General features: G+C 37.7%; 1 protein-coding gene across 1 annotated transcript in view; it reads left to right on the top strand.

Moving 5' to 3' along the window:
• Nucleotides 1–23,371, top strand: part of EYA1 (EYA transcriptional coactivator and phosphatase 1) — a 174,749-nt gene extending 151,378 nt beyond the window's left edge. The window contains exons 12-17 of the mRNA XM_061122834.1: nucleotides 4,860–4,918; nucleotides 5,029–5,189; nucleotides 6,331–6,445; nucleotides 6,556–6,677; nucleotides 10,520–10,620; nucleotides 21,384–23,371. Coding sequence (XP_060978817.1) covers nucleotides 4,860–4,918; nucleotides 5,029–5,189; nucleotides 6,331–6,445; nucleotides 6,556–6,677; nucleotides 10,520–10,620; nucleotides 21,384–21,464 — 639 coding nt within the window. The 3' untranslated portion in view covers nucleotides 21,465–23,371. The remainder of the gene's footprint in view (nucleotides 1–4,859; nucleotides 4,919–5,028; nucleotides 5,190–6,330; nucleotides 6,446–6,555; nucleotides 6,678–10,519; nucleotides 10,621–21,383) is intronic.
• The last annotated feature ends 606 nt before the right edge of the window (nucleotides 23,372–23,977 follow it).

Genomic DNA, 23,977 nt, shown 5'->3' with positions numbered 1-23,977 from the left:
TATTGGAGTTGTTAGTCATCCTTCGAGGGAAGGAAAAACCCATTCTTCATGGGATATATAGACTGTCAAGACAGGATACCTTTGTAATCCAGTGTCAGTGGGTGGTGTATTCCTGGTGCTTTATGACTTCTGGAAAGGGAGGGACAGAGCTTAGGGTGGGAACAGTGGGCCCAATGGGTTAGCAATGTCTAATTCAGTAATAATTATGAAATTTACCTAGTGAAGGATAACCACAACTTTGCCTAGCACTGGCTTGACTCTTAGAAGCTCTTTGAGGGATGTGGGTATATGTTAAAACTGGTTAAATAAAAATGTTATTATATACTCCTCTAGTATTGACTTGACATGATGTAAACCTTTATACAAAAACATTGATTTTGACATCCCTTTGGAAAGCCATGAACAACAAATAGTTCTCTGCCTATCTCTTGATCCCTTTCCAGCCTCACATCAGTTCTCATATCTGTAGTTTGGGGGTTAAAAGAAACTGTGTTTAAGATCTTTTCTTCCTACCTCTGAGACCTGTTGATTAACTGCACAGAGTCCCTTTGCATCTGTGGGGTATTTTCTAGAGAGAAGGATGGCTGGCCTCCAAAATGTCACCTTCCCCCACCCTCACACTGCAGCCATTCAGAAGTAGAGGACCAGCATTGACAGTCCCTGTCACCTGCTGGTCCATGTAACTCTTCCCCTTCTGCCTCAGGGCCTTTACACTTGCTCTTTCCTTGGCCTGCAAAGCTGTTTCCCCAGACACTCCCACAGCATTGCATATTCCCCTTGCCTGCTGTATTGTTTCTCCTTAGCACTTATCACTGTCTAACAGATTGTACATTTTGCATATTTTCTTGTTTGGATGTCTGTCCCAACTGGAATGGTAGTTCCAAGATGGTAAGGATTTTTGTGTTAAGTGGTGTGTCCTTAGCATCTACAACAATACCCAGGACAGGTATTCCTTAATAAGTAATCAGACACAATAATAAATAAATGATCACCCTTTTAACCCAAAGCACCCATTAGCCAGTTTGGATCTGTGTTGAGTGCAAAGTCTATCAGGAGACAAGGAAATCACAACTTCACACCCCTACTTGAGACCCCAAGCCTGACACCCATGTATGTTTGGGGTTCCTTAGGTATCTCAAGCCTCAGCAGGCCAGAATAATGCATGACCAATTAATTAATTAAAAGTAAATTGGTTGAACTGGCCATGGGAGGCCCCTATGTGGATGCTACCCCAAGACTTGGATTCGGTAATGGCTTGAATTCCTTAAAATCTTATTGCATACTTTTTGGAAGTTTATTTCAATTACATTTTCAGCACATTCAGTCTTTTGGGAATAAAACTGTATTTTCTCATGAAATTATATATATTCTGCACTCTGTGTATTAAGCATCTAATTAAGGTTTGTAGGCATAGATTTTGGCCCCTGAAAATATAGAAAGCTTCCATTATTGTCTTCAGTGTCCATAGACTGTTGCAGTGGGGCTTTAAACTTTGTTGCTGTTATTGTTTCATTGGTTTCCTTTCTTCTCCTATCCCTCGGTTACCTAATTGTCTGGGTTTAGAATAGATTTGCAAATGAAAAGCAACCAAATTCAGAAAGCAAAAATGGAAACCTCAAATTAGGCTGTTAGGAAAACAGGCAAAAAGCTGGATGTCTTCTGAAAAGTGAGAGAAGGGAAGCCTTATCGCCATGGTAGAGACAATTTCAGGATATCGGAATGCAGGGAAGTGCAGTTTTCTAATTTAACAGTAAGTACACTGAGCACAAGTTCACACATTTCAGGGCTCAGCTGAGAAATGAAAATGATATTTCAGTATTTTAATATTCTCCATTCTTTGAGGAGTGAGTTTTTTATGGGTAAGCATCAAAATAGTAATATTATAGTTTCTCATTAAAATTTTTTAAATACACAGCTTATTTTCCAAGACATTCATACCATTATTTGTAAACTCATAATAGTGACTTATCATCTTTCATATTGTTATTCAGTCGCCAAGCCATGTTATCAATTGCAAGTTTGTGCAACAGACACAAACTTGTCTATTGTTAAGTAAACTGAGAGCCCATCCCAAAAACACATTTTACATAGACGCTTTAATGATGTTTTAATTCCTAAAAGCGCCAACTAGGCCCTTTAAAAATGCTCTTGATTGTTAAATCTATTCCTTATTAATCTATTTTTTATTGGAGCTTTATAATATGTGTTAGTTTCTGCCATACAGCAAAGTGAATCAGCTGCACGTGTATCTCCTCTGCTTGTGGATTTCCTTCCCGGTTAGGTCACCACAGAGCACTGAGTAGTTCCCTGAGTACGTTCTCATTAGTTATCTATTTTTATTTAAATCGTTCTACAAAAATTCTCTGGCTAAGGTATATTTTTGGCTGATTCCTCTTGCTGTCCACCTCAGACTGTCAAAACATTGTTAATCGATTATGCTCCAACAGAGAAAAAGTTCTAAAAAAAATTCTCCAGCTAAACAGCAGGGTTTTGTGGTTGCTGTCACACCAGACTTTGCTTTAATCAGATCATTGTGAAGTGAGTTTGGTTATCTGCAGGTAAAAAGGCTGGGAGCAGTTGACCCTTAATTAGAGTAAACCAAGATATTGAACAGTACTTCAAATGAGGGCCCAGCCTGGGAACAAAAAGCCTTAAGGAAAGCTGGCGGGAGAAAACAAATGCAGGATTCGGGCAGACAATAGCCATGGTAGAGTCATCAACAGTCATTAGAAGATAAGGCTGCTCTGTTAGTAATGGAGATTTACAACTGCATTAGCTTAAGAAAAGGCTCTTAACACCTTGTTTTTCCAAAGCATTCTTCCCACCCCTAGAATTAACCAAGTAACTTTGGGTTAGCTTTGATTCCTTAAATTCAATTCTTTTAAACATATCTTTTCCTCTTCTGATTCCCCAACTTCCTCCCTCTCTCTGTTCTTTCTCCCCAGAGAGAAAAATCCTGCATTAACAGCACCGAGGCTTTGGGGGGTTCTGTTTATTTGCGGGAGTACCCTTTTTCGCATTTGTCTGTGTTTTAACTAACCACACACCCTAACAGAGCCGTGTACCAACAGCATTTCTGTATTTCTGTCTAGATGAATGGCTAGATGGTAGAAAGTCGCGATTTAGTTATTCTTTCAACCCAGAATAAGTACGTTGTTGAAAAAACACAACTATCTTTCACCCTCTGAATTATGTATAATAACTCGAAGAAATTTCCCATCGTGTTTTGCAGGAATGACCTGTTTTTAAAATCTTAAATTCACAGTCCTGCCTGCGAGGCCTCCTAGACTTTTATTCCTCTTTTTTTTCTTATCTGGGGTTATGGACCTCAGGAGAGCAGGGAAAGGTTACAAGGTCAAAGCCTTTTCTTCCTTGGAACTTGCGGCTTGCTGGGAGAGGGTTGCCTGGAAAATAGATGCTTTAGAAGGAAGAGGTTGGGGTCAGGATTTTAATTCTGTTAAGCAACAGCTGGTTTGAGTTTCTTTCCACTTCTATCTCCTGCTCCTTTCCTCACAAATCCGTGGAGAGAAGGAATTTGTGCAGAAGGAACTGGCAACATAAAAATCCACCTTCTATTCCTAGGGTGCTTTATCTCCGGCATCTTTGTTACACATTGGATGTCAAGTACTAGAGGGATAGGATAGATTTGATGAGGTGAACTCTATGGGAAAGATGACTAGAGCTTTAGTCCAAAGAACCTTTTAAAATACAAGATGCATGCCTGCCGATTTCTTATAAGATTTTTTTCACTAAAACTTTTAATGGAACTAAGTGTCAGAAAGGCCACTGTGGTATTTGGAGGCTGACTGCCAAGAGAAGAATCATGGCTAAAATATTAAAACATGCCAAGTGCGTATTACTTGTTTCTGGACTAGAGACCATATCTGTCTCCAAATTATAGTTTGCCTTCATTTGTTCAACAAATGTTTATTGAGTGTTGCTCTTCCCACAAAGATGCTGGAGGCTGGGGCACAGCAGTAAGATATAGAAGTGCTTACATGTGAGCAGGTGTATCAGTGTGAATCCGTCCAACTGGGCTTTAGGTACACCCGCTATTCTAAACAGTTTATGCATGGTGTGGGATTTTAAAATCAGGTCTGTTCCAATCATATTATTTTATAATCAACTCATAAATCCACTATTTAAAATGAATATGTAATAACAGAAAAACAGTAAAGGGAAAAAAAAGTTAAGTTTTGAAAACAGTAGAAGAAAAAAAAATAAACCTCATGGTTAATTTTTTTAGATTGGGAAGTCTCCCATGCTTTTTTCCTACACACACCCACACGCGCACGAGCAAAATAAAACTCACATCTCTCAAATCAATGGCAAACTAGTAACAGATTTTCTGGTCTGGGCTCCACGCTGGCCTCAGGCTGTGTTGGTGTGTGGCTCGACAGCAATCAAAGGTCATAATTTCATTGGCAGTTAGCATCAGGTTTAATTTTTCTAGCATGTTAGATTTACCGAAATGTCTGGTTTCAGTTACACTTCGGCATTGACTGAATCAGCTCGGAGCAGTGTGATGTCTTCAGGTACCTGAGGTTTATGGAACACATATGCTAATTGTTTTCAATCACTTTCCTTTCTAAACACAAAAATGTGTTTTCTGAACCTGAGTAACAGTAGTCCTTATTGACATTGCTCCTTTCTTACATTGAAAAAGGACCCAAAGTAGGTAAAAATGTCAATTTAATAAGACTGCCACCTACTGATTGACGCGGTTGGCAAACACTACCAATTCCAGTGTTTGGTTGTTGTTTTTTTTAAATAGCTGTGTATGGTTCCCCCCCTGCCCCCCCAAAAAAATGTAGATGCTTTTTGAAAATTAACATGTATCAATTTTAATTGTGTTTTAGGAATGTGACCAAGTTCACATAGACGATGTCTCTTCCGATGACAATGGACAAGACCTAAGGTGAGCCCGTGATTGGGATGCTATGGGCCCCGTGTTATAGTTTAATTGCTCAGCTCATTAAGATGAACTTTCTCTTTGGTTAACTTTGGGCTTTTCTTGCATCTAAATAGCACATATAACTTTGGAACAGATGGCTTTCCTGCTGCAGCGACCAGTGCTAATTTATGCTTGGCAACCGGTGTGCGGGGCGGTGTAGACTGGATGAGAAAGTTGGCCTTCCGCTACAGACGAGTAAAAGAGATCTACAATACCTACAAAAATAATGTTGGAGGCAAGTGACTATCACCAGTAGCTTGCTGGGTTGGTTAAGACAGTCTCAATAAAATACTCAAGAGCATCACACATTTACATCACATTTTTTTGGGTAGAACAGCTTTTGCTGAGAGTAGTTTCATCTAACCAGTGATTATTCTGCAGTGATTGAATGAGAGAAGTAACAGACTTAGAGCCAGCTGCCCTGGCCAGGCTAATCTAGTCCTGGCTCCCTTTCTTAGCAGTGGTGTGAGTTAGTAAACTTACTAGAGTAAGTTTCTTGACCTCTTGCCTAAAGGACTTAAGAAGAATCATAAAGCATCCTTCTATCAGGTAGATGCTTGTATTAGTTCATCTTTTGATTGTGTTTCTAAAGGACTTTGGTATGAAAAGGAATATATTGATCTCCCTGGTGGCTCAGATGATAATCTACTTGCAATGCAGGAGACCTGGGTTCAATCCATGGATTGGGAACATCCCCTGGAGACGGGAATGGCAACACACTCCAGTATTCTTGCCTGGAGAGTTCCATGGACAGAGGAGCCTGGCGGGCTGCTATAGTCCATGGGGTTGCAGAGAGTCAGACGGGACTGAGCAGCTACCACACAATAAAAAGTTTAGGGTGGTGCTGGTTTCTGGCATGGCTAAATTCAGATGCTCTGGTGATGCAATCAGTAATCCTTCGCCTGTGATTTCCTTTGGGGTCAGTCCCTCCCAAAAGGTGGCAAAAGTGACCACCAGTAGACCCAGACTTCTATTCAACCAGTCCAGCACCTCCATGGGGTAGAGAAACTTCTTTCCCAATAGAGTCAACAAAGAAGTTCCAGACATGTTCAGCGGCCAAGCCAAGGTCATATGCCTATTCTGGGAGCCAGAGGATAGTGTTGTGTCTCTGCCCAAATTATGCAGTTGGAGGAATAGGGGTGAGTAGGCTCCCTCAATAGAAGAGAGGACTTCTAGAACTAGAAAAAGGGATGCCGGGAATGCAGAAACAATAGATGTCCCCTACAGTACTAAATATTTGTTGAATGGTGTGTTAAAAATTGCTTAGTACATGTAAAGCTTGAGGGCGGTATTAGAGTAGTTTTAAATGTTTATTGTTTATAAAGTTGGCAAGACTCGTTGGTAAGGAAGTAGTTCCTTTGCTTTTAAATCCACAGGTCTGCTTGGTCCAGCCAAGAGGGAAGCCTGGTTGCAGCTGAGGGCCGAAATTGAAGCCCTGACAGACTCCTGGTTGACACTGGCTCTGAAAGCCCTCACGCTCATTCACTCCCGGTAAGTTGTCCCCAAGTCACTTCGTAGGGCCTCTGCCTGAAGACAGGCTTTGCTTGTTCATTTTGGAGACTTATTTTTCAACTGTATTTTTTTTCTTTCTGTTCTCATAGAACGAACTGTGTGAATATTTTAGTAACAACTACTCAGCTTATCCCAGCATTGGCGAAAGTCTTGCTATATGGTTTAGGAATTGTATTTCCAATAGAAAATATTTACAGTGCAACTAAAATAGGTAAGCTACTTTTTAATCATTTATATAACAGTCAACCTTTTGCTTTCAGGCTAGTGAACACGCAAGGCAATAAATAGGATTTTATTTACAGAATTCTAAATGTCAGAAAACTAGAATAATGTTTAAACCAATTTTATTGTCAAAAATGCCTTTAGATATCAAGAGAAATATAAAGCATAATCCATGTAACTGAACTCAGAAAATTTTACTTCACTGGCTGACATTAAAACTTATGCATTTTACTGTAGTCAACTTAGCATCATTTTCAGATTATTATCTTATTTTTATTCTCTTACGCAGCATCAACAAAAATTATTTTATAAGCTAGAACAAGTACTTATATAGAAATATACAAAGCAGAAATAACTAATAGCAGCTTTAATTAGGCAACTCCAATAAATTATTATTACTGGAACTATTTTTTTTTTCTGCTTTAATTTAACATGTGTAAATGATTAAGTTCTCATTTTTGTTATGGGGATCAAAAAATTAGATTCTTGCAAGAAGAAAATGTAGTTAAGAAAGATTACTGTGAAATTTACTTAAAATATCAATCAAGACAAAACAAAAGTAGGAATTAAAAGAAGACATGGCTCTTGTTCTTAGGGAATTCACTGTCTAGCGGAGGAAACAGACAACAACATAACTGTAGTATGACAAAATATTTAGTGGTATATAAATGAACATTTATCAAGTATTTACTAGGTGCCCAGAATTGTACTAAACATTTTACATATTAAAGTCCATCTTTGCAAGCTTTTCATTTTACAACTGAGGAAGCTAAATCTCAGAGATGAAAGTAAGTCAGTTTAAGTTAATAGCTAGTAAAGTTGAGGGTTAGAGTAGATCTCTGAGTCTAAGGCCCAGCAAACCATTCCACACACTGAGGGATCCTACCAGTAAGTGCCCAAGTGTACACTTCAGTGGGTGAGCATTCAGTCCCACTCAGAAGGAGGCAGAAGGGCAAGTGTCAGTGAAAGTTAAAGGGAAGGTATGACATTAGAGCTGGGTATAGAAGGGTATATAAGAGTTTTATATAGGCAGATGGCTAGTGAGAACAAAGCAACAGAGAAATTAAAATGTATTCCCTGCTGAGGGACTTGTGAGTTTTTCTGGGTGATTAAAATACAGTGTTCATGGGTAGCTGGCAAGGTAGATTTGGGTTTTAAGTGGCCTTATATGTTGCTATGATGAGGTAAATGTTATATAATTGAGTCCTAGGGACAGAGGATGAGTGTCCTGGTAAGTGGGAAGAAGGTTGTTTCTGGCTAAAGAAAAAGGGGCAAAACAGACTATCTATCTCTGACTTGTTCTTCTCTTCAAAGAATTTACTAAATTATCACTAAAAAATTACTTGTTTAGTTATTTGTTCACAGCCTCCTTGATAACTGAGTCTGTCTGTATTATTCATCATTGTAGTCATAGGGCCTAGGACATAGTAGGTACTCAATGTTGAATGAAATGGATGAATATATGGTTGTTTATTCAGAAGAAAACTGACAATAGAGGTTTCGTTTAGGCAACTGCATCAGTATTGACACTATTAGCTGATGGGAAAATCAGGTTTGATGACAAAAATAAGAGTTTGATCCTACTTATGTGAGTTTGAAGAACTGTAGGATATTCAAATAACCCTATAAAGTTGGAAATAGTTGGAGTTTGAGAATGACTGCTGCCTCCTGAGAAGGGCCAAGAACAGAAAACTAGAAGACCCTTATAAAACAAAAAATTCCTAGTAGCCTGATATACCCAGAATTTTTACATGTTCTCACATAAATTAGTAATCAATTTCCATTAACTCAGGTCTTTATCTGTATCAATTAAGAGAAATCATGTTTTGTGAACAGGGTTCCAAGATAAGGTTTTATTTAAAGGCACATGAAAGAAAGAACATATTCCAAATAAGCATATAATATACAAGGGATAGTACTTAACTTCCTAGAAGGAAAGGAATAGTAGTAAATTACATGTTCTGCAAGTTGAAGTTTAATCCCGAATAATCTGAAAATGTGAGGATAATAGGAAATTATAATAACAATCAAGAAAGTATTTTTAATGGACATATTGTTTGCAATATTGGAATTTTTTTCAGTATAGAATAAAAGTTCAATTTAAATACTGTACAGTGGTAGAAATGATCTCAAAACCAGTGGTAGAATCACATTCCTATGATTTTTTTTTTTTTTTTACTAATAAAAATAGAGACTGAAACTCCTGTTAATTACTGCTAATCTTGCCATCAAATGAGATGTAATATGGGGATCAGTGCAGAAAAACCAGGGATTTTTCCTGTAGGCAAAATGGCAAAATCAGAGAAGGAAAGGGACTGGTCTCTCATTCAGTAGAGGGCTGTGATGTTCTTTCAGACAAAATGGATACATCAAAATCAAAATTCCATGTAAAACCTCAAATTAACCTCTAAAAGTGAACTTCAGTTTATTAATTCTTATTGTGTATTCACAATGAACCTTGGGTGAGAATTTGTCCATCACAGCTTTATTTTAAAGTCACATTGAGTTTACCTTCCTTTTCCCGCGAAGAGGAAACTTTACAAAAACATGCAAACATTTCCCTCTAAGGGGGAAAAAAAAGTTTCATGACATCCAAGTGTTCGGTTGTATATTTTTTTGCAGTGAAAACCAGCCTTTGTATTTGTTTCTCAAAGTGATTTAATATTTCACAGGTTAGTGAGCAACTACAGAAGCATTGAAATGACATCTTTGAATAAGGCTGGCTCCATTTCATTCTGTCAGATGCAAACTAGAGATTTTAGTGCAAAATACAAATATAAAGCAGACATTTGTTTAAGCAAACAAGCAATTTGTTCGTGTGTATATCTGATCCTTATTTGAAAGAGGTACAGGTCCCGCTCAGCCATTCACATCTGAAAACTATAAACTGTCCCATTGTCCATTAAAATGACCTTATTGGCAGCCCTGGACTTGGAACCCCAGTTCCTGTTCTATGAAGCAACAATGACTGCATTAACCGCAGGGATGTGCTGACAGCATAGCTGCCACTGGAGCCCAAACTAAGTCTTGACATGGGAAAGATAATAGACAGATAAAGGTATCCTGTTACCTTGATCCTGCTTTTCCTCTAGGAAAGTGTTTTACTGAATATTAGATGCCTGGGTCAGGCAAGCATGCTCTTGGAGGTATTGTAGCATGGGTCAGGCAAGCATGCTCTGGTAGGGCCCCAAATTACCGGACATTCATTTCAGAAATAGTTTTCCAAGAATATTTCCAGTCAACACATTTGGCCTTGGGGGTGTCTTTGATTCAAAGAAGTATTCCAACCTGAAAATGAAGGGATATACTACGTCCGGTGTTTGATTTCTCTTGCCGTAACAAAACCAATCCTTCAGTTTTGTTCATCCTTCTCAATGGCCTGTCAGTCAGATATTATATTCAGTGTTTGATAGATCATTAAACATTTTTTAAATCAAGTTAAAATATATTAGCAGAATGGCATGATTTTGTTTAGTCTCAGCTCAGAGTGGGCAAAGTACTACTACAAAACAATACTTTTTCTACCAAATTTATACTGTGAATGACTAGATCCTACTTTTTAATAAATGAGTCTGGGAGGAAAAAGTACTAAAATTGTCAATTTCCCAGGGACAGGAAGCCACGTGGGTAATTCATTTACAGTTTTTGCTGTATTGTGCTGTTCTGCATACTCCCCAAATGGCATGTAAAAGCATGCTTTTCCTAGTTCACACAAGTATGATAGAGTTGGATCAGAAGCATAAAGAAAGCATTTTATATAAAAAGTTTAAGTCCTAGAGTGCTGACTTACCCAAAGTTTACATTTTTTTATAATTTACTTTTGTTCATTAGGAAAGGAAAGCTGTTTTGAGAGAATAATTCAGAGGTTTGGAAGAAAAGTGGTGTATGTTGTCATAGGAGATGGTGTGGAAGAGGAACAAGGGGCAAAAAAGGTGAGTGTTCCTCACTGGTGTTTCTTGTGCCCTTTAATTTTCCTTAGTCCTCAAAATTCTGAGCTGGATCATTTAAACACATTCCATTTCTCTGAAACAGATTGTGAATGCGTTCAGAACTGTAAGCACTGATCAAGGGCAGAGTAGAATTAAATCATTATTGAAATAATCTTTTTAAAGAGTGATATTCACAAGTTCAGGGGTCATGGATGGTTCATCTTCACAGAACATGGACTTGGGGAACAGAAAAGGAGGCTTAGCTCTGCATCTGTCACCTGGAATAGAAACAGCATACATGCCTGCTAATGCCAGCATGCCCCTCTCTGCACCCATGGCAGACATCACCAGGTGATTAAACCTTTGTTACCTAAGCCTGGATGTAGCCTATGAACCTTCTAAATATCAATTCAGAGAACCTTCTAAACATTAGTTCAGAAAGACTCTACCAGCTGATCAGAGCTAGGATGCAAAACTTTTCTGCCCTAGAGTATAGTATCTTCTTTTGATCACGAGGTCAGTGAATTACCCCTTTGGGGATGCACAGAAAGGAGGAAGGAAGCAGACCTAACTATTAGGTCTCTTAACCCAGTTTACCCATCATATTTCTTTCTATTTTTCCGCATCCCTGCAAGTATAATTCTGTCATTTCCTTTAGCAAAAGCTTTCTCATGAATGTCCTTCATCACATTTTAAAAAGGGGGAAGGAGAGGGGACCACATTCCTTAGCCAGGCATTCAGGATCTACACAGTCTAATAACAACCTACCTTTCAGGCTCCTCCACTCTTGCCCCTTAAACACTGTAGGCACATTGGTCTGCTTACCTTCCTTTGGCCACACCCAGGGCTTCCTCCCTGCTGTTGCTACTTTCCCCAGGGCCTGAATGTCACTGTCTTCCTCATGTTTCAAAATCCAGTTTATGAACCACCTTTTCTGTTTCTATTGTTTGTAAGAACTCAGTTATAAATAGCACCAATTATTCTATAATTGGAGAAAGCGAAAAAAGTGAAATTGTTTGTCACTCAGTCATGTCCGACTCTTTGCAACCCCATAGACTGTAGCCCACCAGGCTCCTCTGTCTATGGAGTTCTCCAGGCAAGAATACTGGAGTGGGTAGCCATTCCCTTCTCCAGGGGATTTTCCTGACCCAGGGATCAAACCCAAGTCTCCAGCATTGCAGGAAGACTCTATACCATCTGAACCACCAGGGAAGTCAATCCTTAATTGGAGAAGCTATGGGAAATAATTTGGATTCTTGAGCCAGACAGCCTGCATTTGAATTGCAGCTCTATCATTTACCAGCTCTGAACAGGTTACTTTATCCTTCTCTTTCTTTATCTATACATAGGGACAATAGCAGCACCTAGCTCTGGGGCTATTTTAAGGTTTAGATTTAGTTAACACATTATTGACTGTGAGACTTTTGCAGAATCTAGCAACTGTGGCCGGCAATTTGTTACGTAAGTGAATATTGAAACACTCTGGTCAATAACATTCAAGTAACAAGAGATAATATTGATATGTCTCTGGTAAATAAGTTGTTAAGATATAAAACAGAGCCTGATACCTATGAAGTATGGCAACAAGTGGCAGCCATTATTATTAACTATTTGTGCCTGTCTCAGCAGTTAAGTATGAGCTCCTGAGAGGTAGGAATCTTATATTTTGATTGACTTTTGTTTGACCCTCAGTCTTCATTTCTTTTTTACAACTCCCTAAATCTTGGCACAGTCATGCTCTAATATTTCTTAAGTTGAAGAGCTTTAAATATTTTGAGATTAACCAATAGGATAATTTTTTCATCTCTTGCCCACACCCTCACTCATAGAAATGACAATATATGTCCATAAAGGAGGCAAGCTCTTCTGGAATATTCCAGTATATTCCAGAAATGGCACCACACAATAGATGGAGTATGGCACATGGCCAGCCTCGTTACAGAGTCCAAGAATGGTAAATTCACCTTCAGTAACCCTGAATTCCAGTAAAAGCATAGAAAGTGTAAGTTGCTTAGTTGTGTCTGACTCCTTGTGATCCCATGGACTGTAGCCTGCCAGGCTCTGTCTGTGGAGTTCTCCAGGCAAGAATATTGGAGTGGGTTGTTGCCATGACCTTCTCCAGGGGATCTTCCTCACCCAAGGATTGAACCCATGTCTCCTGCATTGCAGGCTGATTCTTTACCATCTGAGCCACCAGGAAAACCCACCAAAGCATAGAAACTGACCCTAATTCTATAAATAATAGATTATTTCTCATATTCATAGATACACCATATGCCCAGGATTACAGTGTCCCCAGGTGTGATCAGCACTGGTAGAAACCCACCCACACTTTTTAAAAACTTGATTCTAAGCAGTATTTGCCATCTAAGCACGCACTCTGCATTCCAGATTCACCAATGGCCATTGTCATCAGGTACATCTGTTAGCCCTTTGGGCTGTCTTCATAAAAAGAAATCTTTCCTAGACTAAATAAAGTGCCACAAACTCAACCCTGGAGAGTTAAAGAGAATATTTGGTGCAAATCCAGACTCAAGTTTTTTTTCCTGAGAAAGCCTCTGTAATCCCCTGCCATTTCTAGACAAGACCTCCTAGTGGCGATGGGAACATGGAATAGTTTTGCACCTCTGAGCATCATAGAATTGAAGAACAGAATTGCATGCCAGGATGGCCCAGGGCCAAGGTGTGAATGTTCCCTCCAAGCTGGTCCTTCTCCATCTGATATTCAGCAAAATATTTTAAAGAGAAGCCAAAATGTGGCTTTCTAGCTTGTGGTAGACAGAAGAATGTTTATGAAAGTGATGACTTAATATGAAAAAAAAAAAAAGACATAAGTCAAGTCTTTGGTCCCCAAGAAAGGATTTTGTAGACCAGTTTCTTCCTAAGCCTTTCTGAGAAGTTTTCTTTCTTAGATATTTGTGTGGGTGAACACAACATGGAAAAAGAAAAGGAATTACTGGTTTGATGTTAGAATTGAAAGTAGAAACAGTACTGAGAGTATTTGTTCCCTCTGAAGAGCAGTTAAAATTGTTTCCACTGTTTATCCCTTGGACATATTATTCTTTTTATTCAGGACAAACACACATACCTGTACCAAAAAAAAAAAAAAATTAGACAACTGCTTACAAAGAACATCCTCTTTAAATTGTTTGACCATGAATGAGAACTTGGAGCTTCAACTTTGTTTTAGTTTCTTGGGATAAGTGTTTGTGATCAGTGCAGTACTCTGTTACAAAGGAACTCTGCACTTTGAGACCTACCAGCTTGGAAACTCTAATGTAACTGTAACCCGGCGTTGTAAGATCTTTATGTGTGTTTGTAAATTGTACAGATTTTTCAGAAATACTCAGATTTCTAAAAATTGCACCCGTGATTCAGATGTCACAGGAAGGTGAATACTTTGGCCAAGATCACATGGCTTGAAAGCTACCAAACTAAGATATGAAGCTGATTATATCCTTGAGATTCCGCACAAAGTTCCTTCAAATTATAAACTTCACTTAGACATCTTAAATATGATTTGATTTACAGAACATAATGTTAATGCTTTTAAAAAATTGTTATAGTGTGCAATGTTTATTTCCTTTTGGGAGGTATATAGAACTGTGTCAAGTGTTCTCCCCATTTTACACTCATGATTAAAATTTTAAAAATAAGTCACTAATTCTAGTGTATAATTTGGTTCACAAGCATTTCAGATTACTAAATAAAACTGACAGTGAAACAGTGAAGTGCTGTTAAGAGTGAGTACTAAAATGATTTGCAAAATCAAAACATTTTGCTTTTCTTCTAAATCAGTTTTAACCATTTAGCTTGTGTCTTCGTTTCCTGTGTCCTTTTAAAAATCTAGTACAACACTCTTGCCTCCTACCTGTAGAGATGTCTTTCATCTCCCTAAATGATGTTCTTTTGCTAGATGTACTGTTTTTGTTTTTTGTTTTTTTTAGCCCAGGAATGACAACTAGGAAGTATTCTGCCAATTACCTGTTTTGTTATGCTCAAAATCTGCTGTCACCGTTGCTCTCTCTTCCAGTACAATGCCAGGAGTTTCATCAGTAATTTGATCTAATTCTATAATTTGTATCATTAAAAAACATTCCTTCAAAGAGAAAAGGTTAGAGATACCTTTGTTTTTAAAAAAAAACATTATTCTAGAAAGATCTTAAAAAAATTTTTTTTATTGGAGTATGGTTGATTTACAATGTTGTATTAGTTTCACATGTATGGCAAAGTAAATCAATTATACATATATCCACTCTTTGTTAGATTCTGTCCCCATGTAGGTCATTAAGACTGTTGAGTCGAGTTCCCTGGGCTATATGTGCATGCTCAGTCACTTCAGTCGTGTCCGACTCTTTGCAACAGTAGGTCTTATATATATATATATATTAATTAGTGTGTTTATGTCAATTCCAAGTTACCTCTCCCCCTGCCTTATCCCCTGGTAACCATAAGCTTGCTTTAACATCTGTAACTCTTTGTCTTGTAAATAAGTTCATTTGTACTGTTCTTTTAGATTCCACATTTAAGTGATATGGTATTTGTCTTTCTGTGTCTGACTTCCTTCACTTAGTAAGGTCCATCCATGTTGCTGCAAAGAACATTATTTCATTCTTTTTATGGCTGATACTTCCATTGTATATGTGTACCACATTTTCTTTATCTATTGCTCTGTTGATGGACATTTAGATTGCTTCCATGTCCTGGCTATTGTAAATATTGCTGTAATGAACACTGGGGTGCATGTATATTTTTTAATTACGGTTTTCTTTTTCTGATCTCTCATTGCTAATATATAGGAATGCAAGAGATTTGTGTCATTTTGTATTCTATAACTTTACCAAATTCATTGATGAGCTCTAGTAGTTTTCTGGTCCAATTTGTATTCCTTTTCTTTTTCTTCTCTGATTGATGTGGCTAGGATTTCCAAAACAATGTTGAAACATAGTGGTGAGGGTGGACATCCTTTTCTTATTTCTGATCTTAGAGGAAATGCTTTCAGTTTTTCACCCTAGAAGAAATAAGCAAATTCTAAAAAAGATCTCTTGTAAGAGTTTTCTTCAAGCACCTCTTTGTTCCTAGAAAGACTGTTCAGAGAAACTATCTCCCTACCTGTCAATATCTTCCTTTGATGTATGTATGTCTTTTGTTGTCAAAATTTGCCATGCTTTTTTAACCATAAAATTTTTGTTTTCCTAACATTCCTCCAGTGAAAATAGTTAAGCATGATTTGAAAATCAAAATGTAAGTAATAGTCTTCTGCACACTGACAGCAGTTTTGGTTTCTGGAGCAAAATGGCCTTGTTTTATAACTCTGACTTTTTACTTTTCAGGGAACCACTTAAAATGAATCTCTTGTGAATAACATGGAGGGAAGGGGTATGGCAAGAATCCATTATTCTGCATAATAACAGCAGCTTTATCAAAAATGTCCATTTTCAATGTGTATCCCAAACCTTGCCCAAAACCAAGATGAAGCTAAGAATCTGCTTCATAATGCTTGATTCTGAGTTTATTTGGGAGAAAAATAAGGACTTTTGTTTAAAAAAAAAAAAAAGGACAGTATTTTTGATGCAAGTTTTTGCTTTTAGTTTTAAGTGAGACAAAGGGATTACTAACACTGATTACAGAATTTTATTCTAAAGCCATTACATTTATTTAACTTAATGAGCACAAACTATATGCCAGATCTTAAATTGGATTTCATCTTTAAAGTGCACACTTTGTCCAGAGGGGATGCAGATGTACAAACAGTCATAGAGCAAAGCTGTGCTGAAAGTTTCATAAATTCTCAGAATAATCTATTTACAATTTGTGAAGTATTTGTATCACTGTATGCAAATTTTCTACATATATGCATAGGAAAGCACAGATAAGTTTTTTATTTTTTATACAAATTGTAATTATATACTTTTTTCTATACCTTTTTTTTTTTCACTTAATATATATCCTGGTAGTTATTTCATATCAGGAGCACATGGAGCTCTGTATCTCTAATGCTTATAAATGACCACATCAGAATTTCATTACACTGATGTGCTATAATTTAACAAGTCCCCTGGGGCTCAACATTTTGGTGGTTTCCAGTATTTACTATTACAGACAGTTCTTATGTGGTTCATGCGTGGGCAAGTATCAATATATTTGTGGGATAAATTCCTAGAAGTGTAATGCCTAGGGCAAAGGCTATGTGCTTTTATGGTTTTGAAATACTTTTTAATAATTCAGCAAAATTCAAATTACATGTGAATGTCCACACACACAGCTTTTTATATTACTGATCTTATGTATAACCAGAAGGGATAAATGCAAAATACCAGACAGGAAAGGTGGCAGAAGGAAATTTGGAAAACTGCACATGTGGGCAAAAGGAACAGAAAGGATGTGTCATCATCTTCCCATTAGGGAATATTTTGGTTCTAGTGACCCAAAAACATGTGCTACTTCCCAAAAGTTAGGTCTTGGTGCCCATTTTTTTCAACATATGCCTAATCTCGATAAACGAATCACACACACATCAGTTTAGGCTATTATTGTTAGCTGTTTTGGTTTCTAGGCTCTAGTTACCCGATGGAGTATCTCCATGTTGTTGTTTTTGTTCATTCGCTAAGTCCTGTATGACTCTTTGCCACCCCATTGATTGTAGCACACCAGACTCCTCTGTCTTCCACTGTCTCCCAGAGTTTGTGCAAATTCATGTCCATTAAGTCCCATTTCATCCATCTGAATAACTGCATATATATGTGGTATAATCTCACAATGTCTTTATCCATTCATCTGTTGGACACAGGTTGTTTCCATATCTTGAGTATTGTAGTAGTTCTGCTGTGAACGTGAAGATGCAGATATCTGCTCAGCGTATTATTTTCATTTCCTTCGGGCATGTATATACCCAGAAGTGGGATTGTTTAGTCATGTGGTAGTTCTGTTTTTAATTTTTTAAGGAACCGCCAGACTCGTTTCCATACTGATTATATACCAATTTACATTCTGACCCACAGTGTATAAGGGGTCCCTTTTCCCTACCTCCTCATCAGCATTTGTTACCTCTTATCTTTTTGATGAAGGCTGTTCTAACAGGTGTGAGGTGATTATCACATTGTGATTTTGACTTGCATTTCCCTAATTAGTGATGGTGCGCACTAATTCACATACTTGTTGGCCATCTGCTTAACTTCTTTACAAAAATGTCTATTCTGCCCAATTTTTAAATTAGATTGTTTTGCTATTGAGTTTTATGATATTAACCCCTTATCAGAATATAGTTTACAAATTTTTTTCCTCATTCTGTAGGTTATCTTTTCATTTTGTCAATCATTTCTTTTGCTGTGCAGAAACTTTTTAGTTTGATATAGTCTACATGTTTATTTTGCTTGCTTGTGCTTTAGGTGTCAGATCCAAAAAATCATTACCAAGGCTGATGTCAAGGAGTTTTTCCCCAGTGTTTTCTTACAGGAGTTTTATATGGTTCTTGGTCTTACATTTAAGCCTTTAGTCCCTTTTAGGTTGTTTCCTTCTTTTACAGGTTAATTCTTTCATTCTTTTATAACAGAATATGTGACTAGCCAGTACTCCCAGCAACATTTATTGAAGAGACCATCTTTTCTCCATTGAGTATTCTTGGCTCCCTTATATTAGTTTAGCATATATACATGGCTTTGTTTCTGGGCTGTTGATTCTGTTCCATTTTCTATGTATCTGTTTTTATTCTATTATATACTGTTTTGATTACCACAGCTTTATAATACAGCCTGAAATCAGAAGTGTGATGCCTCCCACTTTGTGCTTTCTCAGGATTAGCTTAGCAATTTGAGGTCTTTTAGCTCCATGTATATTTTAGGATTGTTTTTTCTACTTCTGTAAAAATCGCTATTGGAACTTTGACAGAGATCACACTGAATCTGTAGATGGTGGCTCAGAAGAGTACAGAGTCTGCCTGCAATGTGGGAGACCTGGGTTCTATCCCTGGGTTGGGAATATCCCCTGGAGGAGGGCATGGCAGCCTGCTCCAGTATTCTTGCCTGGAGAATCCCATGGACAGAGGAGCCTGGTAGGCTACAGTCATCACAAAGAGTCAGACGACTGAGCAACTAAGGATGCACACATAGTATGAACATTTTAACAATATTTGTTCTTCTAATCATGAGTTTAACATACCTTTCCATTTATTATTTGTGTCTTCTTCAGTTTCTTTCATCTGTGTCTTATAGTTTTCAGTGTAGAAATCCTTCACTTTTACTGTTTTTGATGTTATTGTAAATGGAATCACTTTATCATTGGACAATTTGGTTTTAGTGTATAGAAATGCTGATTTTTGTAGGCTAATTTTGTATCCTGCAACTTTGTTGAATTCATTGATTAGATCTAACAGTTTTTTGTTGGTGTCTTTAGGATTTTCTATACATAAAATCATGTCATCTGCAAATAGTTTTACTTCTTCCTTTCCAATTCTGATGCTTTTATTTTTCTTAGCTGATGTGCTGGCTAGGTCATTTTGAGTCTTAATCCCACACTGCCTTACACTGTAATAAAAAAGTTTCAGCAGATATGTCTTGCCTGCTGGTTCTTGGCAGTGGGAGGATATGTTATGTATGTATATGATTTTATAAATCTGCTCTAGCTATAGTGCTGAACAAGTAATACTTTAATGAAAAAGTTATTGACTTTATTAAACCTAGGAGCAACCCTGAGTCATTTCCCCTAACCCGTTACCTTACAAATAAACAAACTAGGGCTCCAAGGAGATGTCATGATTCAAAGTCATGTTACTAAAGTCAGAGTTGAGAGTATAACCCAGGTCTCCTCATTCTAGAACCTGCTTTTCTTTTCCTCTTTTGCCACCATCACTCTCTGATTTGATATAAGAAATATTTGTTCCAAGCTAAACACTGATTCAGGAAAAAAATTATTTACTTTGTACTTACTGGGTCTGGGAAGCTCTTGTTGATCCATAAAAGCTTCACATTGGTATGTGCCTACTTAGAGAAAATGTTATTTTGCAATATAATTATTTGTTAACACATGTTTGAATCCCCTGTTCTCTTCCCTAGACTCAGTCTTTTTATAATTAATATTAAATGTTCATAATAACTTATTATTAATAAACTCTTTAACAGGGCTAACCAGGTCTTGCACCATTTGACTCCTTTAGCCAATAATGTCAGAGCCATGTCTTTCTCTCACACAGCTAGTATTCTAACAATGACCTTGTCCTTTATCCTCTGCCCCTTCACACACACACACAGCCAGTACAGTGCTCTTCTGAACGATCACCCTTTCATAACTAGTTCAGTTATTACCTCTCCTCTTACCAAGTGTCTCCCTCAGTTGCCCAGGCAAAGGGAATCGCCGCCTCCTCCTCCTTTGAGGTGAACGTGCATGACTGCTGTTCATGTCTACTACTCAACCACAGACTATGAAAGGGTTAGTCAGGGGTGTCTTCTATGCCATGCATGCAAACACAAAAATCTCTAATGAATGAGTGCAAAATAGTATAGTATATTTTTATGATCTAAAGTTGCCCAGTGGAACATCATAAATATTTGAAAAGAGATCTCTAGTACTTGGTACTGAACTGTTATTAAAGGATAACAAAAATAGAGATAACCTAAAATAGTATAGAATCCAGAAAGGCCTACATGTGATATTGGACTATGGTATATGTTTTTAGCGGATCACTTGAGACAAAGACATTGTCAATAAGTAACAATATTTTGCATCCCCAGAATAATAACGGGTATGTGATCTATGCCAAAATAGTAGCTTCTACTGTCACTTAGATAGTCCCCCCAAAACTCCTCAGTTCCAAATTCTATTTGTTTTCATGTCATATTCTCCTCATAGTCTGAATTGTTTAAAAACTCCCTAGAACTATAATCACAAATTATACTCAGACCTTCACATTATTTTTTGTGTTAAAAAAAAAGTTTTCTGTGGGCTTAATAGAATTTTATTCTCTGAAAGGTGATGATTATCTTTCTCTTATCTAAGAAGATATTGCTGATACATACTTACTATAATGTTTTTGAGCCATAAAGTTGATAATCATGTTTTTATCCTTCATGGATGATGAAATTTTTGGGGGGAGAAAGGGGCTGTTTTTCTTGTCTCTGGTTAATTCAGATATTTTACAAAGATATCCCCATCATATAAGGCAGATTTTTAGATTGATGTTTTGAACAACTATCCAAAAAAGCTGAAAAACCTACCTTAGATGTTCATTTAAAATTTTGCCATATGGTAATGTTGTTTCAAGGTCAGTGTGGACAATGCCTGATGGAAATAAATGAAAATAAAGTTGCTTCTAAAATCAAAATTTGATTTTAGTTCTAAAATCAAATTTTACAAAATGTAAAATACTACCAACTAAGGAAAATCACTTAAACTTGCAGCATGAAAGCCCCAGTGGATCCAGATTTTGAAAGGCAAATATTTGACACGTTTTTGTTCATAGCTACTGGGTTTTATTTGAAGTTTGGAATCAGCATTCAAGTGGCAGTGTAGGTCTGCTTAAGAAATACCCATCACCCTCTTAAAAAAAAAAACAGACTCCCGAATTGCATTTTAAAACGCATACTGGTATTCTTAGGGGAGGAGTAAGTTTGAATTTTTGTTTTAAACAGATGTGATGTTGAGACCTTAACGGGCAGTTTTCACAGTTCGGAATAAAGGGGGTTGGGCCCTGCGTGAGGGGACTGACAGAGCAGCCCTCAGGGCTGGTGCCGGGAGTGTTCTCCGTCCTCACCACATTGTCTGCCCCTCCGCAGCACGCCATGCCCTTCTGGAGGGTCTCCAGTCACTCGGACCTCATGGCCCTCCATCACGCCCTGGAACTGGAGTACCTGTAACAGTCACCTAGCACTTTGAAGCCGCACAGCCACCCTGTGACCGGGGGACACGTCCACCAGGCTGAGTCCCAAGTGGGCGCCCGACTCCAAACTAACATTTCAGAATTTTGACACCCAGCCGCTGTGGGTCCTCACCTCCACCTCACACCACACCCCTTTCTTCAGAACAGCTGTTGACTCCTAGTACTGTGAATCTGTTGCAAATAAGCCAGGATTATGTTCTGGCACAGTGCAGCGTGTCTTGGCCACATTAACCAACCATGGTTCGAACCTGTGAAGAAAGGACCTGCAGACGCTCTATGTTTCTAGCATCTTCAATGTGACATGAAACAGCTTCTCCAGTACAGCACACTCGATTGCACAACAAAGACTGAAATGGGTTTCCTGAGTACCAGTGGGGGGATTTTTCTTGTAAAGGTTTACTTTTTCTGGTGTCCCATACCCAGGGTCTTCTGTACATCTCTACTTATTTATGAACAGACTTTTTTTTTTAAAAAAAAAGCACACAGCTTTATCGAGGTATAATTCAAGAACCATACAGTTCACGCAAACAGACTTTTGACATCAGATAACTGAAGAGACAGTAGCATGATGACAGAAGCAATCGAAGGCCCTGGCCTCATGACACAGCAAGTACTTTGAATTTTAGCACATTGCAAAGTAGTTTAAAATATGTCTAATTTAAACGTATAATATGTACATCACTGAGACAATCATGTACAGAAAGAATTTTTGGTGTAAATTTGTAATAATGGATGATTCTTTTACATATTGTTTAGGAAAATGATATTGAAAGGTAGCAATGCCTTGATAGTAAAGTATGAGGTGGACCTGCACAGACATGCAGGGCCTTCTCCAAGTACTGGGTATAAATATGTAGATAATGGATTTTTTTTTTTTTTTAAGATCATGTTGTCAAGACCAAAAGCATGGATGTCAAGTGTCAATAGGATTTTGTTTTCTAATTTTTTTTTTCCCCAATCTGTACTTTTAAAAAAAAAAATGCTGTTAGGAGGGCCTTGGTAAATAACACATCAGTGTCTTAAACAATTGAGGGGGAAGACAAGTCCTCTTAAAACCTCACTTTTTCATTTTTAGCATTAATGTAGTATAGCTATTTGGCAAAGGACAGTTATTCAAATGCTTCTTCCCACAGAAAGAATGTAGATGATGGATAGATTTTATAAATGAAATGGTTCATGAATTGGACATTAGCAAAGGGACACTATCATGTGTCCAGATGATATTTTCTTGTTTAAGGAAGGCCATCACCACATATCTGCAAATCAGCACAACTTTGTATTACTTCCTTACATTCACGTTCTTTCTCTTTCCCTACACCTCCCACCCCCGCCTCCCAGAAAAGTTCATTGCCAGCAGTGGGACATGGTCCAGTCATCATCACCAAGAAAATAATGCTACTCTTTTCACCCCCATTCTAATTATATGACAAGCATAAATCTGAGAAATGAAGTTTGTCACCTTTGTAATACCCCCAAAAAAGTTTATCCAAAAGCAATCCATCAGTTTATCTAGACACTAGTTTCTCTCATCTAAAGGCCTTCCATTGTCATGAAATTACTTTTTGGATGAATTTTCTTTAATAGTATATTGGAGGGGAAAAAACCCACCAGCTTTGACCCAAAGTAGCTACAGAGCTGCCCTATCCTTTCCTAAGGTTTCATGTTGCTGCTAGAATTAGTCAGTTGTGAATATCTCCAAATTGTTTAATCATTGAATTCAGTTGTTTTTTTCCTCTCTTGCTTGAAGCAAACAGAAGTCAACAGTTTTTTAGCCTTTCCATTTTATGTTTTTGTACTCTGCAAACTGAAAAGACTAAAGTTTATCTTGGCCTTACTGTATAAAGGTGTGTCGTGTCCACAACTGTGTACAGACTTTTTCTTCAGTTTGTGTTTAAATTAATAAAACTGATTTGTGAAGTACTGTAAGCTCCCCGTCAGTATTTTCTTCATCTTTTGCTTCTGTAAAATAGCAGGATCTTGGTGGTGTTAGAACACTCATAGTCCAACAAAAGGAAGCTGTATGGAGCAACTGTAGTAATGGCTTTATCAGCCCTTGCAAGGAACTAAGCTAGGAGAATAACAGCTGTCTCTTTGATCACCATTAAGAACAGATGAATGGAAAAGCCTTTTACTTCCTCTGAAACTATATAAACGAGACCTTCACTCAGATTTATCTGCTATGGAACCAAATTCAGCATCAAGTATCTTGGATGTCAGAGCGTAGATTTAGCCACTTCAATACCCAAGGGACAGCAATGGAAACTAGTTTCCATTCCATTTCATCTGTAAAGAACGCCCACAACATACATCTCTAAGATTTGGCCAGTTTCATCACTGACAAAGAGCTATATAACAGCACAACTTGCTTCCTCCTGGGATTTCATCTTAGAAACACAACATTCACACATACAGAACACATGAACATCAAACATGCAGTGGTCTGACTCATTCTTCAGGCCTAGGATGTTCATTTTTCACATGCACACGTTT

The sequence above is a fragment of the Dama dama genome, chromosome 21, assembly GCF_033118175.1.
Source record: "Dama dama isolate Ldn47 chromosome 21, ASM3311817v1, whole genome shotgun sequence".
In the NCBI taxonomy this organism is placed as follows: domain Eukaryota; kingdom Metazoa; phylum Chordata; class Mammalia; order Artiodactyla; family Cervidae; genus Dama; species Dama dama.
The sequence above is the reverse complement of the archived record's forward strand: the minus strand, read 5'-3'. Positions and strand labels throughout refer to the sequence as shown.